This window comes from Myotis brandtii, unplaced genomic scaffold, assembly GCF_000412655.1.
Source record: "Myotis brandtii unplaced genomic scaffold, ASM41265v1 scaffold104, whole genome shotgun sequence".
Classification (NCBI taxonomy): domain Eukaryota; kingdom Metazoa; phylum Chordata; class Mammalia; order Chiroptera; family Vespertilionidae; genus Myotis; species Myotis brandtii.
Window position 1 is genome coordinate 547,074 of NW_005353497.1, and position 19,990 is coordinate 567,063.

The 19,990-nt window shown below is 36.2% G+C and overlaps 1 protein-coding gene across 6 annotated transcripts in view; it reads right to left on the reverse strand.

Annotated features, from left to right (window-relative positions):
* EDEM3 (ER degradation enhancer, mannosidase alpha-like 3) overlaps window positions 1-19,990 on the reverse strand; it is a 59,701-nt gene that overhangs the window by 12,100 nt on the left and 27,611 nt on the right. For 3 of the 6 annotated variants that reach the window (XM_005856663.2, XM_005856661.2, XM_014538050.1), the window contains exons 9-18: window positions 18,649-18,774; window positions 18,358-18,441; window positions 16,999-17,082; window positions 16,126-16,250; window positions 10,647-10,812; window positions 10,230-10,384; window positions 9,208-9,361; window positions 6,632-6,823; window positions 4,602-4,767; window positions 1,139-1,324 (exon numbers count right to left, since the gene is read on the reverse strand). In XM_005856663.2, the coding sequence (XP_005856725.1) occupies window positions 1,139-1,324; window positions 4,602-4,767; window positions 6,632-6,823; window positions 9,208-9,361; window positions 10,230-10,384; window positions 10,647-10,812; window positions 16,126-16,250; window positions 16,999-17,082; window positions 18,358-18,441; window positions 18,649-18,774 (1,438 nt within the window). Of the gene's footprint in view, window positions 1-1,138; window positions 1,325-4,601; window positions 4,768-6,631; window positions 6,824-9,207; window positions 9,365-10,229; window positions 10,385-10,646; window positions 10,813-16,125; window positions 16,251-16,998; window positions 17,083-18,357; window positions 18,442-18,648; window positions 18,775-19,990 lie in introns of all 6 variants that reach the window. The other 3 variants (XM_005856662.2, XM_014538053.1, XM_014538048.1) reach the window with 1 other exon arrangement.

Below are 19,990 nucleotides of genomic sequence, written 5' to 3' on the forward strand. Positions count from 1 at the left end.
AGACCACTGTAAATAGGGAAGCAGGTTATATATATACATACATATATATATCCCACGTTCAAAGGCTGTTAAATTGTGTTGTTTACCCATATCTTCAGAAAAAAATCACTTCTACTGTCGTGGTAAACAACCTGCTTCCCTATTTATAATGGTCTGGCCCTCTAGCAACTTCAGTGCAAAATTATAGCTAATTTGCCTACAAACGTCAGATGGTCATAATAATCTGGCTACTCAGTATGTGTGTGCGTGTATATGTATGTGTATGTGTATGTGTATGTGTGTGTGTGTGTATAACAAACATCCCAGGGGGTTCAACAACCCTATAGAAATTATACAACTTTATTCATTTAAGAGGGGTGGGAGGAGTATAGCTCTCTCTGTAAGTGTCTCTGGTGGATAAGAAAAACTGCTACCAAAACAGGATCACAGCCTATGTTGGATGGTTCGCTTTCCCCTCTATTCCTGGGTGTGAAATTATAAAACAGTAACAGTGAGACATTGCCTTTATACAGTAATTTGGGTTTCAAAGATCTTTCAAATGACCCACAAACGTTTGGCCTAGAGAGGAAGAGGTAATCTCACGAAGTAATAAGGCTTGCTATCTTGTTCTTCAGACATCACCACTTGCAATTCTTGTAACCTATAACCAGATCTCTGTGGAGAGAAGCTGCTGGATTTCTACTGCCTTCACTACGACTGTGGTCATTTGGTTATAGGTGGCTGGTGAAACCTAATTACTATTATGTTGTATACAACACCAATCTACACAATCTCTTTTTACTCCTTATAAAAGAGATGTAAGATGCATTATCAGTGAAATTAAATAGTGAACACCTGTGGATATTAAAATGACTCTCTGGATGTAATCTCTTGTATTATCATCACTGGGCAGAATCAAAGCAAAAATTACAAATTACATATTAAAATACAATTCTAAAAACATCCTAACTTGGCAAACAAAGACAAATAAATGTTTTACTACTCTTCAAATGAAAAATATATTTGGAAATCATCTTTTAAAAACTGTACTTATTTTACCAGTAATCCAAAAATAACTTCTTGTCACTCATTTTTGTTATAAAATCAGTAAAATTAATGCTGAACTGCATTACGGTAAAACAAATGATTTTATCCATACCTCGATCTTTTGCTTTGTCAGAAAGGAGCACTTCCACCTCCTCATATTCCTGGATAGCATCCAGTATGATACTTCCTTCTTTACTGAACAGGAACAGCATGGGGATCTTGATGTCATCTGTGTCCTTTCCGTCACCTGCCATCTGGAACAGAGGGGCAGTATCACTGCTGCTTCCCTCATTGTCATCTAGACACAAACACAAACATATCAATTAAAAAGGTCTACCTACTAATTGCTACTGTTTTGTACCTGTTGGCCGCAATGATTTTATGCACCAAGAACCATAAAAACAACAAACATACTTTTTGGACCCACTAATTCTATTCCTAGAAATTTATCCTGGGAAATAATTCAAAAGAAGCAAAATGATCTATGCCCAAAGAAGTTTACTGACGTGCTTGCAATCTATATTTGTTAACTCTTACAAGAAAATATTACAAGAAAAGAGTATAATATAAAAGTCTATGATTAGGACAGTAAAAGTTTTGTATGCTTATGAAAAAGCCTAGGAATTGAAAAATTCAAAGACCTGGTTGGATGACAAAGATAGAACTATAAATAAAATTTTATTGTGCTCTAGAATTCCCTCTAATGGCATAATCTTCCTTTACAAAATTACAAATTCATATTCTTCTTTATATACTATTCACAAAGAATAATTATGACTGTAGCGGTTTTTCCTCTATAAGTAGGATCAAGCACTGGTGTCAGTTTACACTGGTTAAATACTAGCTGTAGACTGCTACCTACTGTTTTACTGGCGATGCCAGTACTATGCACCACTAATCTCACATGCCGGTCTGCCTAGAGAACCTGCCTGTCCCTCCTCTGAGGACTCACTCTGCTAGGCCCTGCTAAGTGGAGAATACCATGTAGGACCCATCCCCTTTGCAATAACTGATTAAACAAAGGACGGCTTCCTGACCCTCAGTATCTCTGGGGAAGTGGCACACAGATTGTTTCAGTTAGCAGTGGGAATGGCCACTTGAGAACTGATGAGCAAAGAGGGAGCAGGCTGGTGAGAAGCTGGAGAATGAAGCAGAATTGCAAAGAAATGCAGAGTTCTGCCATGTCTCCAGGACCCCGAGATAGAGACAGAGATGTGAAAAACGTGAGCTGTCATGCTCCTGATGATTTTCAGCTCCCACTTCCACTTCCACTTCCTCAGAATGTTCAGTTCTATTTCTTACTCTTGGGTTCAATGAAAATATATAACCCATTTCCATGTAGTAAACAAACCTCTCTTCTTAAACTAGCTTAAATAAATGTCTCTGCAGCTGAATGATTTCTAAGATAATCCGTACTTCTAGTACTTGCAATAAAAAAACAACTAAGCCTTAATTTGATCATTTATATATAACTAGAGGCCTGGTGCACAATATTAGTGCACTGGGGGGGGAGGGCCTGCCCCCCAGCCCGGCCTGCGCCCTCTCGCAGTCCGGGACCTCTTGGGGGATGTCTGCCTGCTGGCTTAGGGGAGCGGGACTAAGTAGGCAGGTGGACATCCCCCAAGGAGTCCTTAGCACTGCCTCAGAGGCAGGAGAGGCTCCTGCCTCGGCCGCTGCACTTGCCAGCCATTGAGCCCAAATTCTGGCTGAGCGGTGCTCCCCCTGTGGGAGTACACAGACCACCAGGGGGCAGCTCCTGCATTAAGTGTCTGCCCCCTGGAGGTCAGTGCGCGTCATAGCGACCGGTCGTTCTGCTGCTTGGTCGATTTGCATATTAGCCTTTTATTATATAGGATTAAAACCAGTGAAAAACAAACAAAATGTCTCATCAGAAATAAAAAAATACTTAAGGGAAAGAAGTTACAACACAAGAAAGTTGCCCTTCAAATTAAATTTTCTGAGAATAAGGATCATAGCCTCTTAATTTATTTACCCACAGAAATCAGTATAGGATTCTGTAACAAATAGAAAATGTCAGCCTTGACAAACTTTGCAGAGTAGAGAGCACATGGGAATTAGAGACTTCATCACAAAACAGGGAAACTCTAAAATACTCTGCATATGTTCCAGACTTTATTTTCACTATTTTATATTTTTAGTCTCAGTAAGAGATGTTCAAAATGATAATGATGCCAAGCTATTAAATTCTTCAAAAAATAAAAAGAAACTCATTGTGGAAAATAGCCAAGGATAAAAAGATGATTTCAGTCAGGCATCAGCAACTTTTCATGTAATTGGTCAGATAGTGAATATTTTAGGCTTTTCAGTTCTCTGTTGCAACCACTCACTCCACCACTGTAGATTGAAAGCAAGCACAGATAATATGTAAACATACTGGCATGGTGGTTGCCAATAAAACTGCTTTACAGAAACAGGCGTGGAGCTCGAGTGGGCCTGTGGGCCTGCAGGCTATCGTTTGCCATCCGATTTAGGTTATTAAGCAGCATTCTCCTAATAGTACTTAACTAATGGAATTTATACACTCATTAAATCAACATTGGAGTGCCCACAAGGGATAAACAAAAGGCATAATAAATACTTTTTCACTGAAATAAATCCTAATATTTTTAATGCCTTACTTTTATTTACCCTAAATTCAAAAAGGAAATCTATCCTAATTAGAAAGAAAAAATTCAAAATGGATTTCCCCTGTGAGAGAAGCTATGCAGAAGAACTAACTGTGCAATTAGGATGTGACCTCAGGTCTTTAGTTCTTTCTAAATGTAAATTCCTCCCTACTTAAAGATAGAAAAAATTATATTTTCCCTGGCCTGCTTGTCATGATATAAATGATTTTCCTACAAAAAATAAAAAATCAAAGCACACTGGTTGAAATGCATGAGTGAAATTATTTAAAGTTTGTAATTTCAGAGGGGAAAGACCTAAGGAGATAAAAATTTACCAGCAACTAATGCTTATACCTATGATATGTCAGCTATTATGCTAAGAAATTTTATATATATTATTTTCAAACCTTATAATCACTTAAAAGATATTACCACTTTCACTGAAGCTAATTAAATATTCTACTGAATAAACAGATACACTAAAGCTGGGCCAACATTACACCGTGATTTTGTGGCAGAGCCAAGAAGTGCGCCTCCGTATGTCTGATTCCAAAGCCTGAATGTTTGAGGCAGAATGGGCATTTTCAATGGCTCCCACTGGAGGTGGCAGGATGTAAGTCTTGCCCTTACAGGGCTTTGGCTCTTGTGGGCACATTTTCTTATTCATGGTGTTGGGTGATTTTACCTCTCCCCTCTACCCACCTTCACACCTGTCCACAAGTACTTTTACTGGCATTAATATACAAAAACCCATATCTAGACTTTCAAAAAAGATATGAGACCTACAGAAATTATTAAGAGAGCCACTGGATTAACTATTCACTATGCTGTCTAGTGAAATAAAAACACAACAAACGTTTTTATATAATTTTGGAAAACAAAGGGGGAAAAAATCCTAAAAATTACCTCCTAGTCAACAGAATGATGCTGATGTGGAGGATGACTTACCAATGACAATGCCACCAATGGCTCCAGCATTCTGGATGTTGCGTGCCTTTTCTGCAAACATGCACTGTCCTCTTAGTAGCAAAGCAATTTTTCCCATCACTGCCTCGGGGTTAGTAAGCTCTGAACAACCATTGTATGGTTTACTGCTTGCAACAAATCCTCTTGTCTGTCAGAAATAAAAGTGACTTCAATATTCATTTATCTTCTCAAATCGCTATCTAGTCATTAAATAAAATTTGATATATAAAGCTTTAGGTAGACCTTGTTTCTTTACTAATGGTAACATATCCAGTATATATATTTGGAATAAATTTTGTTTCGAACATTTTGCATGTCATAGTACACAACCAATATTTATTTCTATTGTGCTTTGCAGTTTATAAAGCATTTTTACATAAATTACTAAACCTGATCTTTATAACAGCCTTGAAAGAAATACAGATAATTCATTTTATATATAAGGAAACTGAGACGTTACGTAATTTGCTCTAAGACACAATGTTAATAAGTAGTAAAGTTGGAGCCTGTAGCCAGATTTACGACACACCCATATCCACGCTTACAGCAGCTGGGAACCACTATAAAACCATCATTGGTAACCAGAAACATTTTTTGAAAGAGGAAAAAAATAGATTTAGTCTACATGAATCTGCAAGCAGTTCTTCTTTCTAGAAAATTAAATGAACCAAAAAACTTTTTAAAAGATATTTAGTGTAAAGATGCTTTAATATTCCTCTAGAACAGCGATTTTCAACCTTTTTCATCCCATGGCATAAATTACTAAAATTCTGTGGCACACTAAAAAATATATATATATTTTTTGCCAATCTGACAAGAACTAAGTATAATTTTGGTTCATTCACACTGAACAGCTCTTGTTGTGTTGGCTGTTGTCATTTTTTAATTTGACAATCTAAGGGAAAAGAGGTCAGTGCTCCTGACTAAATAGTCAGATACTGCATGTTTTAAAAATTCTTGCAGCACACCAGTTGAAAATCGCTACTCTAGAATGTAAACTAGACAAGGGAGGGTGTAAATTTTTACTGGTTTGGTAAACTTGATAGATTGTAAACACCTAAAACAGTGCCTAGATATAGTAGGGACTCAATAAAGAGTTGCTGAATAGATGAGTCAATCCATAAACCTGCAAAGCTTTCAAATACACACTAGATTTAGACTAAATTAGGGGTAATAGAGTTCAAAGAGCATTGTCATTAGATTATCAGGATACTTGGGTTCTGGTTCCAGCTCTGCCACCAATTAGTTTGATGAACTTGTGAACTGTTCAATTGTGCAGGTCTTTGTTTCCTGAGGAAAAACTAGCCCAGTGGTCTTCCATGTCTGCTCAGTGCAAGCTCAGCATCAGCTCTCCACAGCCACTTGGGCACTTCGGCTTTAAGCCTCCAAGTCAGACTTTGGTTCAAAAAAAGGGTCTAGCGGTTGTTAAAAAATCTGAAAACCGCCTTAGCTGTTTCGGCTCGGTGGACAGAGCATCGGCCTGTGGACCAAAGGGTCCCGGGTTTGATGTCGGTCAAGGGCACGTACCCTGGCTGCAGACTTCTCCTGGGCCCAGGCCCTGGTCGAGGCTCGTACAGGAGGCAACCAATCGATGTGTTTCTCTCACATCGATTTTTCTCTCTTATCTTCCCCTCTCTCTTCTACTCTCCCTAAAAATCAGCTGAAAAATATCCTCAGGTGAGGATTAACAAAACAAAGTATGAAAATCATTTCAGATAAAGGTACTAATTTAGAGACCAAAAATTGGACAGTAAATGACCAATATTTTAAGTAAAATTTTATAAACATATTGTAGATGTACATTATGACTCAAAATTTACAAGATATACTTTTAACTTTTATTTTATTTTAGAAAAGTGAATATTTAGGTTTTTTAAATAAATATTTAAAAATAGGTCAATTTTTAATTAGAAAAGAGACTAAATCTAAATAGAAAAAAAACTAAGAAATTAGACAATACTTAAACAATATTTTTAACTCAGTTTCAGCAAGCACATGGTAAGCGTACACACCTCTTTATGTTTAGACAGATCTAGCCCAAACTGAGCTGGTCCAGCAGTCAATACTACCCTGCCAAAAAATGGGTGGGAAACAATTTGTACAGCTCGTGGAGGTAGCTGCTGTTCTTTCTGTTGCTGACTTGACAATTCAATCATCTCCTGCATAAACCTCAACCCATCTTCAGCATCAATTGAACTAGCAGCCTAGGAAAGAAACAGATAATTTTAACCCTTCTGGAAACATTTAACCTTCTTTTCTTTTTTAATATTGAACTTTAATACTATTGCACTGGTCTTCCACTCTAAATTTTCTCCTTTCAGTTTTGGTCCCTACCAAATATTTATAGCCTGATTTTTCTTAAAAAAATATTACTTCTGAAAATGACATCTGTAGTTTTTACCAATAGCTCCTTCACTGTTCTATAAACCATTTTTTGATACAAGTTGAGAATTGGACTTCCGCCCAATGATCAAATGATCATTTTGCTTGTCTTCTCCACTGTTTCCCCTTTTAAGAAATAAACACCATACCTGATCCATACTTCCTTTCTTTGAAATTATGAACCAACAATCAGATTAAATTCAAAACATATTTATCAGGCAACTATTATATTCCAGCACTTGACTAGACACTGGGGAGACAGACTTTTTACTTTAAGAGGTTTATATCTAGAGGAGAGAGACATGTGAAATTAGCTATAATTACATTTTTCAAGTGGGAAAGTGGACAAGGAAATGACAATTCTGCCAGTGTGGATCTGGAAAACAGAGTGACATCTGAATTGAATCTTTAGAGAGGAAAAGCTGAAGAATGCCTCACAATAGTAGAAAAAGATGGATTCCTGACACTTTACAGGAAAAGTCAATGGGACTTCATGGGAGTTAAGAGGATAGAGGACAGAGAGGATTTGGGAGATAGAAGTTCAAGCCTATCCTGAAATTATGGTGGCTTAGTTTTGGTGACTTCGAGAATGATGACAGGGTTTACTGAGATGGAGAACAAGGAGGAGGAGAGCTGGAATAAGGAGGAGGCAGGAAGAGAATTCAGATTTGCACAGATTGAGGCCGAGATGTAGAAATGTATGACAGGTAGATCAAAGCTGGGTTTAAGAGTAAAGTTAGGAATCGGGGTTACATATGTATAAATAAGAAATCAAGTGTACAAAGATGACAGCTGAGCTTGTAGAAACAGATGAGACTGCTGAAGAAGAGTAGAGAGAGAAAAGTGAATGAACCAGATCTTTTGGTAGTGCCTACACTGAGTGGCTCTGCCAAGAAAGAAAGCTATAAAGGCATGAACAGAGAAGTGGAAAGATGTATGCTGGAAGCCAAGAAAAGGATACATTTTAAAAACAGGGCCGTGCCCGATCAGTGTGGCTTAATGGCTGAGCGTCAACCTATGAACCAGGAGGTCACGGTTCGATTCCCAGTCAGGGCACATGTCCGAGTTGCGGGCTTGATCCCCAGTGTGGGGCATGCAGGAAGCAGCCAAACAATGATTCTCTCTCACTGATGTTTCTATCTATCTTTCCCTTTCCCTTCCTCTCTGAAATCAATAAAAATATATTTAAAAACAGGGCTGTCAAACCCTGGCCAGTGTGGCTCAGTTGGTTGTCCGTCGTCTATGTACCAAAAGGTTGCCAGTTCAATTCCCAGTCAGGACACATGCCCGGGTTGTGAGTTCAGTCCCCTGGTGGGGGTCGTGCAGGAGACAGCGGATCAATGTCTTGCTCTCACATTGATGTTTCTCTCTCTCTTCACCTCTCTCTAAAAGTCAATTTTAAAAATATTAAAAATAAATAAATAGGGACAATCAACTGTTAGAGAAAAATTCAATCACATTAGGATTAGGAGGTCACTGAGTAACAAGTTATTGGTGGACTAAGTGAAAGCAATGCCATTAAAGATGCCACTCCCACTACTGAGGAGTGAGGTTGGTGAAACGTAAGGAAGCAGGCAGAATATTCTTTAAGGAAGAATGCATGTGGCAAGAACAGAAATGAAATAGAAATCTGAGGGGGAGGTGAGGTTGTGGGAAGTTTGAATTTGAGATTTAGGGATACCTGATTATGACTCTAGGTTGAAATAATTTAAAGACCTCATGTTATGAAAACTTTTAAAGCAAAAATCAATAAAAATTTCCCCAAAAGACATGTTATGTTTTCTAGGAGTAGAGAGATAAATGCAAATTTTGATTTCTACAGTGAATAAAATACTTAGATTCAGTAGCACTTTGGAAAATAAAATAATGTAAAATATAAATTAAAATTAATTATTACCGTTTAAGTATGCTCTAAATAAAAACAGTGGAAAGACAAGGGACTGAGAAACAGAAAACTTAGGCTTGAGTCCTATATTTACCTTTATTAACTTAAGCAAATTGCCCAGCCTATTTGTGATTTAATCGATCTATACTCTGAAGGGTTAAATTAGATGGCTTACCAACATATTTTCAAGTCCTTAAATTTTGAATCTCTAACTTTAAACCATACATTAAAAGTTTTTAAAAAGCCCAATGTCATTATCTTATGAAAGCTTATGAGACTAAAAGAGCAGAGTTGCATCTAATTAATACAGCAATGTCTTACTTGGATTGCATGTTGAACCAACTGGACTCTCCCATCTTTGAGGTGAATCAAACTCACCCCCATCTTCTTCAAGATTTCTAAATGCTCAGGGTTAGTGGCCATGAAATCTCTGGCTCTCAGCGGGGGTCTAGATCCACTCCTGAAACTCTCCTCTCTGCTAAAAGTAATTATAAGCAAGGCTTAAAAAACTACAAGTCAGAACTGGAGAAAAACATAAAAGCAAATAGGAATAATGTTAGATATTTGCAAAACTGCTAATTTTAGAACTAGTAAAAATGGAATAACTAGAAATAGGCATTTTCCTCCATATAACTTAGGTTACTAGTAAGTGGTATAGCTTTTAAATAATATTTTATAGTTATAAAATCATGTATATTATCAATAAGGTAGTATTAGTCAACAGAATTATAACCATTTGAAAATACAGAATACGTTGGGTTGGGATTTGTTACTACTGATTTCTTCCTTGAAAACCAGATTTCTCTCTCTGCCATTTTAAAAGCAAAACAATAGTTATATCAGTGAGTTATAACATTCACTTAAATTTATTTTTATTTCCCTAGTAATGGCCTTTCTAATTTAAGTATTTAGAAGAAAATGAACTCATTAAGGCAAAAATTTAACAACCAAGAATAAGTACCTCATCAAAAAATAAAATCTATATTTGCACTACACACATTGCAGGTAAAAGGAAAAATACTTTCTACATATATAAGACATATGGAAATATTTGATGAAACTATTCTATAAATGAGCTACACAAGTTGAAAACTGCCCATTGACTACTATTATTCAGTTCATTAAACAAAAGATAAAGAGAAAATTTCCATAATAATAAGGCATCACAGAATAAAATTTGCTATCTAACTTTACTAATAATTTTTTATTATTTTAATCAGCAATAACTACATGCCACAATATTTTTGGTCTAAGTGAATGTCTACTGTTATATGTCCCTTATGTTCTCCTTCATTTACTAAGAATGACTCTGATATTAACAAATATAAAATAAGACATCTTACACTCTGATGACGCCTCTAGGACAGCTCTTATCCACCACATTTTTCAAGGGTTCACGAATGCTCTGAGCATACAATGGATCATTAGGGAAGAGAATCTGAGTATTTGGACAAGTCCAATCAAAATTACTGTCATCCAGTTCTATATATTCTGAAGTCTACAATATAAAAGAACGTTATGTGAATAAAAGTATTTTTTTTACTTAACATTATAGTTTGTTAAAGAAAAATTTAAATAAAATCTAAGTATATAGGATGCCATAAAAGAAAACAAAATAAGAAAACATCAAGTGTACTTTTCCTCCTCCCATACTACATTTACTGAATTCTAGTCATGGATTACTTTTCACTTGGAAAAATAAAACAAACACAGGAAAGTAAATAAGAGAGTAAGACATTTGATTTAAAAACATAACCTACTGTGCTCTTCTTAGAGACGCTTTGATTTGTAGTAGAGAGCCAGAGAGGTAACAGATGAGCTTCTGTTGTGAATATGTAATCTTCTATGTCAAAAATAATATCTTCTTTATCCGCAAATAACAGGTAAAGATATTTAAACATTTCAGCCAAGAAGAAAGAATCCATTCTAAAATAAGAGGTTACAAATAAATCTAAGAATACAAAAATATCCTAATACCAACTATCTGAAAGTCAGAGTCCAGGTCAATAGATATATTACACTAACTTAGATGTCCAAGGAACTATAGACTATATCTATCCCCTGGTGGTAATGGCATTGACTCACCAACTACTTTCCAAAGAAACAAAAAGACTAGTGTGCTGCCTACCTCACAGGTACACTAGATCTTGCCAATACTGCAGACCAAACCTTCCTACTGGCCTTCCAAGGAGCGAGGGTTTTCCATTTCTTCTATAGAGAACCAACAGCCAGGAGGTAACGCAGGTAAACTTTACTGCTGAGAACCACGTAATCCTTAATTTATATTAATTGAAGGGGATGATGTAATACAATTTTGATAGAGTTTTTATGCAGCCATTTAAGTGATAATTTAAAAAGGCATTAAAGGTAAAGGAATCATTTACAAAAAGTTTCATGGAAAAAGGTACAACACAAAATCACATGGAGTATAACTTTGTAAATATTTACATACCAGTCAAGAAGAGAATCCTATATAATAAAAGCCTAATATGCTGCTAAGTGTCCAGTGGACCGGTTGGCTGTTCAACCAATCAAAGCATAATATGCTAATGATATGCTAAGGCCGCTCAACTGCTCACAATGACGTGCACTGACCACCAGGGGGCAGACGCTCCAACTGGTAGGTTAGCTTGCTTCTGGGGTCTGGCCAACCGAGACTGGGTGAGATGGGCCAGACACACCCTGGAGTCCTCCTGCAATTCCTCCCCTGCTGGCCAACCTCCCATGTCCCTCCCACACCCCGATTGTGCACCATTGGGGTCCCTCAGCCTGGCCTGTGCTCTCTTGCAATCCAGGACCCCTCGGGGGATGTCAGAGAGCGGGTTTCAGCCTGATCCCGCAGGCCAAGCTGAGAGACCCCACTGGTACACGAATTCATGCACTGGGCCTCCAGTATGAAAAATAAAGGGGATAGAACTATGTGACTTTACAAACTACTTAATGTTGTAATGTTTTAATAAGCAATTTTTAAAAGTTTTAATAAAATTAAAAGTGGCAGAAAAAGAGCAAAAGAGCATAGCTGTTAGATGTAATTATAGTAACATGAAATTTAATCAATTTACCACCTCCCAAAGCATCTAATTTTTGACAATAATAAATAACTTGTAGCATACTGGACAGAATGCATAGTTTCAGACCTCAGGCCAAGCACAATTCCTGGCACACAGAATGTACTCAATAAACATTTAATAAATTGAAATCAAGTTTACACAGCATTACTAAAGAATGAAGTGGAGAGGCCATGGAACACAGTGGTAAAGAACATGGGCTTTGGAAACAGAAAAGAACATCCACTGACTAGCTGTGTAACCTTGGGGATATTATACAAGGACTGTGAGCTTCAGTTTGTTCTTCTATAAAGAACATAATAATCATTAGCACCTAACACTGGTGTAAAGACTAAATAAGAGATTATATGTCCATTGTTTAGCATAGTACCTGGCATAAATATGAGCTCAAAAATAGAGAAATTATTATTTTTCCTACCTATAAATGTTTTACTTTGGAGTAATAATTCATCTGTCACCTGTCAAAACCTTTTTGAACATTTTAGATGTTAATCTTCATAAAACAGATAAAATAGTTCCCTGTCAACCTGAGTACACCTGTCATAATTTAATATTTTCTGAAGGACTGACAATTATTATTACAAGCAAATGCTAGCTTGAGAACTGTAGACTCATGAGCAGAATATTGATTTTTGACAAATTCTAGAACTGACTACGAAACAAACATTTGAAACACTTGGAAAAGAATAGAGACATAAGATCACTAGGTATGAGTTGGGTAAAGCTAGCAAGTTGGGTATCTTATATATCTAACTTGTATTAAAAACAATAAACATGTACACAAATGCTTAACACACAGGCATTAAAATGTCTTGCCCTGGTGGGTAGCTCAGTTGGTTGGAGCATTATCCCTATATGCCAAGGTTGTGGGTTCTATCCCTGATCAGGGCACATACAAAAATCAATCAATGAATGCATAAATAAGTGGAACAACAAATCGATGTTTCTCTCTCCGTCTGTCTCTTTCTCTTTTTTTTTTCTTTCTCTCTCTCTCTCTCTCTCTCTCTCTCTCTCTTCCCCCGCCTTTCCTGTCTTTAAAATCAATAAATACAAATTTTAAAAAATGTCTGGAAGACTGTTTATCAAATTGCCAACAGTGGTATCTTAGGGTGGGCAAGTAGGGAAAGTGTCTTAAGGAAGATACTCATTTTTTTTCCACTTAAATTCTTTCCAGTGATCATCTACTATTAGTAAAATACAGATCTTTCCACTTGGAAAACTGGACGTGTGGACACTGGTGAGCCAGACAACAGCACTGAAAGATCTGCAGGGAAGAGGCAACCAAATGCAGAGAGCGTGTAATGGAAAGCTCTCAAATGCCATCCTATGAAGTCGTGGTCTTATCCAACATTCTGCTCCCAAAATTTTTTTAAGGCATGTTCATCTAAACTGCAGATCACTAAATATAGGTAGATTAGCTAATACATTAGATGACTGAGATGAGAGTCAAACTCTCTTTTTGGTAAAAACAAAACAAAAAACCCCAAAATCAACAAATATGAACTTTTGTTGGGATGAGTATAAAGTTCTAAGTCAGTTGCTCAAGAGCAGGGTGGAGAACACCCATTTGTCACCAGGTCATAGTTAAGTATCTGAGGTCAACTAGCCACAAGTTCACTGTGAGTTGAACATAATAAAGTTGCTAAAAAAAACCAAACCAAAAAACTAAAGCACATCTAATAATAAAACACTAAGATTAGTTTTCAACCTCTTGTTAGGCCAATGCATCAGAGAGGTACATACTGCCATGAGTGAGTCAATGAAGCAGTGAACCTCAATTGCAGAGAGTGTAAGCCCTTCAACCCCTTAGAAAATGAACAATCTCGTGCCTGAATTCAGATGGTAACAGTGCTGTTGTGCCAGGCACCTGATGAGTTTGGTTAATTCTGGACATGATATTTTAAGAGACACTTATATACTGGAATACAATCAGAAAGGAGTAAAGGCAGTGATAAGAGGTCCAGAAACAATGCCATGTAATTCTCTGTAATTCCTCAACCTCCTTCTACTATAGCACCTATCACATGGTTGTGATTAATTCTGTACACACCTACTTTTTCACTGATTCTGATCTATCTTTCCATCCTCAAGTTAAGTGCCATGCCTGGCAGGCAGTAAGTGATTAATTAGCATTGTAGTCAAAAGCCAATCTGCCTTGATTAGAATTAACTTAAGCTTACTAATTGTGTGACCTAGGGCAAGTTCCCTAACTTTTCTGTGCCTTGGTTTCTTCAGCTATAAAATGAAGATTATAGCCGAAACCGGTTTGGCTCAGTGGATAGAGCATCGGCCTGCGTACTGAAAGGGCCCAGGTTCGAGTCCGGTCAAGGGCATGTACCTTGGTTGCGGGCACATCCCCAGTAGGAGATGTGCAGGAGGCGGCTGATCGATGTTTCTCTCTCATCGATGTTTCTAACTCTCTATCTCTCTCCCTTCCTCTCTGTAAAAAATCAATAAAATATATTAAAAAAAATGAAGATTATAATAGAAATTACACATCAGAAGGTTGTTGTAAACATCAAATGAGTTAAACATCCAAAGTTCTTAATTAGAAGAGTGCTTGGAATGTAGGAAGCAGTCAATAAATGTTACAGATAAATACATAGGCTATATGCTTTCATTACTTGCTGTTTGTTATCTATATGCCTGCTTACAGAAACCTATCCATTCCTCATCCATCAGCTGTGCTCAGGGAAGGAGGTCCCCGACCTAATTACTGGTAACTATTACCTAAATACTCTGAGTAAAGGACTAAGGGACAACTCTGAGTAGAAGTTGAGTGCTATGTTTCATCTGCCTCTAGTACCCTTGCCCGGAACTCCTTCTACCACTTTCTTCTAATTCTTGCTCATCCTTCATGACACAGAAACCTTTCAGTGACTACCACACCCCAATTTGTATGTCCTGTCCCTTTAATATGTTCCATAGCACTTACCCAATGTTTTAAAGCCTGTTTATCTGCCTGTCCTCAGCGATTCATGACAGGAAATAAATGTTTCTATATCATTAATCCTCAAAAACTAGTATAATTGGTGCATAAGACACCTTGAGAAATATTTGTGGAATGAGTATTTGCTAAACAAATGAGCAAACAAGCTTTACTGTTCTTTCAGAGATGTGTTGCTATGTTCTGAACAGTTAAAATAACCAGATAGCCCGGCCAGTGTGATTCAGTGGTTGAGCGTCAACCTATGAACCAAAAGGTCATGGTTCGATTCCCAGTCCAGGCACATGCATGAGTTGCAGGCTCAGTCCCCAGGGTGGGGCATGCAGGAGCAGCCAATCAATGATTCATTCTCTCATCATTGATGTTTCACTCTCTCTCTTCTCTGAAGTCAATAAAAATATATTTAAAAACAAAGAACAGATAAGTGTGTTTGGAATAACTGGAATGCTAAGTTATTAACACATTTGGTCACATTAACCAAAGCATGCTTTTTATATCCTGAATACTTTATACCATCTACATCTAAGTATCCAATGAATAGAAACTGCCAATGGTCTTTCCCAGCCCTCCAAATCAGCAACCAATAAAAATACACACATTAACCATGATATTATTTTTTGTGGAATTCTTGTCTGAAGAAAAATAATCCAGATCATTCATTATCACCTTGATAATTTCTAACATTTTATATAATATAAAAAAACTATTAACAAAGGAAACTAAAACCTCAATATTCCTAATACTCCTAATATCAAGGTTCTGATATTTAACAACATTTATTCATCTTTTTAAAAATACTTTGAGCACCTACTACATGCCAGGCACTATGATAAAAATATAAACTTTTCAAACAATTAGAACTGAGCTTATTCAAGAGTTTTAAAAATAAACACAACAAAGTAAGGTTTGTACCTTCAAATACTCTTTGTAAAAGCATTAAGTATATCTGCCCTAACCAGTTTGGCTCAGTGGATAGAGCATCAGCCTGCAGACTGAAAGGTCCCAGGTTCGATTCCAGTCAAGGGCATGTACCTTGGTTGCGGGCACATCCCCAGTAGGAGGTGTGCAGGAGGCAGCTGATCGATGTTTCTCTCTCATCGATGTTTCTAACTCTATCCCTCTCCCTTCCTCTCTGTAAAAAATCAATAAAATATATTAATTAAAAAAAAGCATTAAGTATATCTGAATTCTAGCTAGTAGTCATATGTTTAGGAATTGTTTTACCTGTCCTCGTGACTTCCGGTACGAACATCCTTCATGGCAGCGAATCCGCAAGGCACTCTAGCATATTTATTTAAGTTTTCAATAAGTGTTTTCCCTACTTCAAGGTAGTAAGGGTCTCCTGTAGCCTATTAAAAAGGAGAATATATATATATATATATACACACACACGTATGCAGCTTATATATTACCATACACTCATTTGTCACATATTTATAGGTATCAGGCACTGGAACATACGTTACACAGAACCTAGCTCTGAAAATAAGCCATAGACTCTGCTTTATAGAATTGCTAAACACACAATTGGAAAGCCATCCAATTGTATATCTTAGCCTTTAAATTTCTAATACCCTCAAAGTTTCCCTGATTAAAAGAAGGCAAGAGATATATTTTAGAAAGCAGCTCTAGAATATAAATTTCTCTTTAAAGAAATGACATATCATAAAAAGGCATAAAAAACTTAGGTGTTGATTCTTGCATCTTTTAACAAGTCTATGAGCTAGATCAGGGGTGGGCAAACTTTTTGACTCGAGGGCCACAATGGGTTCTTAAACTGGACTGGAGGGCCGGAACAAAAGCATGGATGGAGTGTTTGTGTGAACTAATATAAATTCAAAGTAAACATCATTTCATAAAAGGGTTCGGGTCTTTTTTTTTTTTAGTTTTATTCATTTCAAAGGGGCCGGATCCGGCCAGCGGGCCGTAGTTTGCCCACGGCTGAGCTAGATGATTAAGAACCATGATATATCCAACCACTATAATATTAAAAAAGGTCTTTGAAAACCCAATTACTATTATAAGATAGTAAGATATACAACAGAGGATTGGGGGGAGGAGGAGTTAAACAGCAAAAAGGAAGGTGAATTAGCTTACTTTATACAAGAAGTAGGTACTTTCTGCAAATTCTGGTCTTAAAGGATGTTGAGCCCAATGTACCCTAAAATCTGTGGTAAATGCCTGCACACAAAAAATTCAAATAGACAAGAAAAAAAATGTGATTAAAAAATAATAAACAAGTAGGTTCAGATATATAAATTAGATCATAAGCAAGTAAAAAGAATTAAAATACTGATAACAATTTTCATTTATAAAATGAATTTTTTTTTTCATTGCTTAAAATCACAACTCGTTTTTGCTATTTTTACCAATTGAATGAAATTATTTTTTAAATTATCATTTTGGCTACTAGGAAGCTTAGAAAAAACTATGAAACTAGTAATGACACTACATGGGTCCTGGTTGTCCCACATTATTGTGTTTTTTTCTTTTTCCTTATTTCCGCTTTTTTCTTAGTTATTAAGTCTCTAGTTCTCATATTTCTATTTTAGCATATGCTTTTTTTTATAACAACTTCAAATCCTGTGGAATAAGGAAGGCATTATTTAAAAATAAAACTAGTCTCACTTGAAATGTATTCAGTAACAGAGCCAACTAAAATGAGAACCAAGTAAAATTTCTTTTGTGATAGCATGTATTTAGTTGAAACCTTAGCTTCTTCTGAGTGAATATGAATTTTCTACAACACAGTACTCAGCCCTACTCACCTGAAGGCTAGTAAGACTCTACTTTCTAAAGCAAACACTTTTAGAAAGCATTCTAAATTGTTGGAATGCTTAGATATCTCACAGAGGGCATTGAACAAGCAGGGACAGAACAAGGCCATAGATAAATTTGCAAGTTTTTAATGGTAAATTTCTGGAAAGCCAAAAAGTATGTTATTAAAATCCTGCCACAAGAAGCTAGCAAGAATATTATTGATACAAGGTATAAAAGCCATGCAGAATAACTGTCAATCAGCATGAGGAAGAGCTGGGATTCCCCATATTGCCAGGGAGCATGTGTGATCAGCTAGAGTATATTCAATGTGTATCATTTTTATAATATAAGCTTTAGAAAATAAAAAGTAAAAAGGTCTCCCTAGTGGGTATGTGTAAAAGTTAGAATGTAATAATACGAACTGTCATGGATTAGCAAAGGTTGAGAACTACTTATTTGGAGTATTTTTTTAACATAAAATAAATAAAATGTCAGAATTACCATAAACTAGACTTCTCTGAATACATGAAGCATAAACATATAAAATACTGTGCAAACTAAAAAGAAATTAAATAAACTACTTAACCAGGAAAAAATAACAGGAAAGAATAGCCAACCTTGAAGATGACATTTTCTACCTTTAAATTAGCAATTTATAGTATACATAAATTAGAATTCCAAAGATTATTTGCTTACCTCTGGTAGAAAATTGTGTTTTTTAATCACTTGATATAACATTTCATGAGTTTCAATAGCAGGTCTAATATCTCCTTTTAAGACCTAGAAATAAACATAACAACAAAATTACCTAATAAAACATGAGTTGATTTTTTAATCTATAATCATTTTATAAACAGAAAAAAATATAGATTAATACAATTCTGAAATGTGAGTTTGTTTGGTAATTCAAATTTAGAGATCAAAAATGCACTCAGTTATAATCATTTTACTTTTGTATTAGGGAAACAGTTACTGGGTTTTTTTTACCTGCAGACCTGGAAAAAAGGCAAGCAAAGCATCCATCCAAGTCCGAGCATTCAGCATTGGCTTATGGATATGCACATCGAGTAGCAGAGGGGGCTGGCTGATGTACCGCATTATGGCATCATAGTGCTGAAAGATCACAATGTGTTCAGGAAAGGAGATGAAAAGAGATGAGCTGTTCTAAACACAGCATTTCATTAAATAGCACTGTAACGGAATTAAACCTGGATTCATAAATAAATGTATGACATCATTATGTAAATATTTAAATTATTTTAGATGGGATTCTTTCTAAAATATATTGTATATACTCCCCTGTGTTAACTCTGATGCACAACATTAAAGACTATAGTCAATATGGGAACTTCTGGGGAAGTAGATCTGAACATGGCTATCCTGAGGAATTAGCCCATGGTTAGTACTCTTGTGGCCCATAGATGCTCTTACATCCTCTTGAAATATAGTTACAGGCTTCTAGATTAATAGAGTTAGTTTTGTTTTCTCCTGTGTCTAGGAAATTTGGGCCCTTCCCAGCTAAAATAATACTCTAGTGCCCACCACTACCCAAATTAATGCATCTAATTAATCACCGTTGCTGCTCTTATGGTCTACTATGTCACTTAGGCTATTAAAAACTCTTTGGCTTCTTCTATCTTCTGCTAGTCATTTCTCAGCTGTAACAACAATTTGAGCTGTTAGAGTCAATGAATGATAATGAGCCAAAAAAATTATCTGTCCTCATTTACAAGAGAATGTTGTTATAATCCAAATGAGGACTTACTTGGGACACTTACCAGTGGTTTTTTTCCTAACTCATCTACTATTTATTTAATCACTCCATATGCATCAACTCATTTAATCCTACCCAAAACTCTATAAATAGTAATAGTACTCACATTTTGTGGATGAGGAACAGAGACAAAGCATGTAAAATTATTTTCCCAAAGTCACAAAACCAGTTGTACAACCAGGATTTAAACCCAGGTACGAAAACTGCCATACTTTTAACTACTATATCATACTGTCTCACAATAATGTGAAAAAACTGATGGGTGGGCAAAGAACTGGTAAATTATTTCAAAAAGAATACAGTGATACAACTGATGAGTTTGCTGTACTAATTTCAGTTTCCTTCAATTACAGACAAAGGTGATCCAATCAGGTTCAATAATACTCTCCTTCTCCCCTAAAATATGCCTGTGGCTCTGATCTAGACTTGAGACTTATGGACCTGCTCTTGAAATGAATACTTACTAGTTTCTCTAAGTTTCCAAAAACCTGCATGCTTGGTGTGATCAAGGACTATGTCAAACTTCCAAGATTTAAAAAAAAAAAAAAAAAAAAA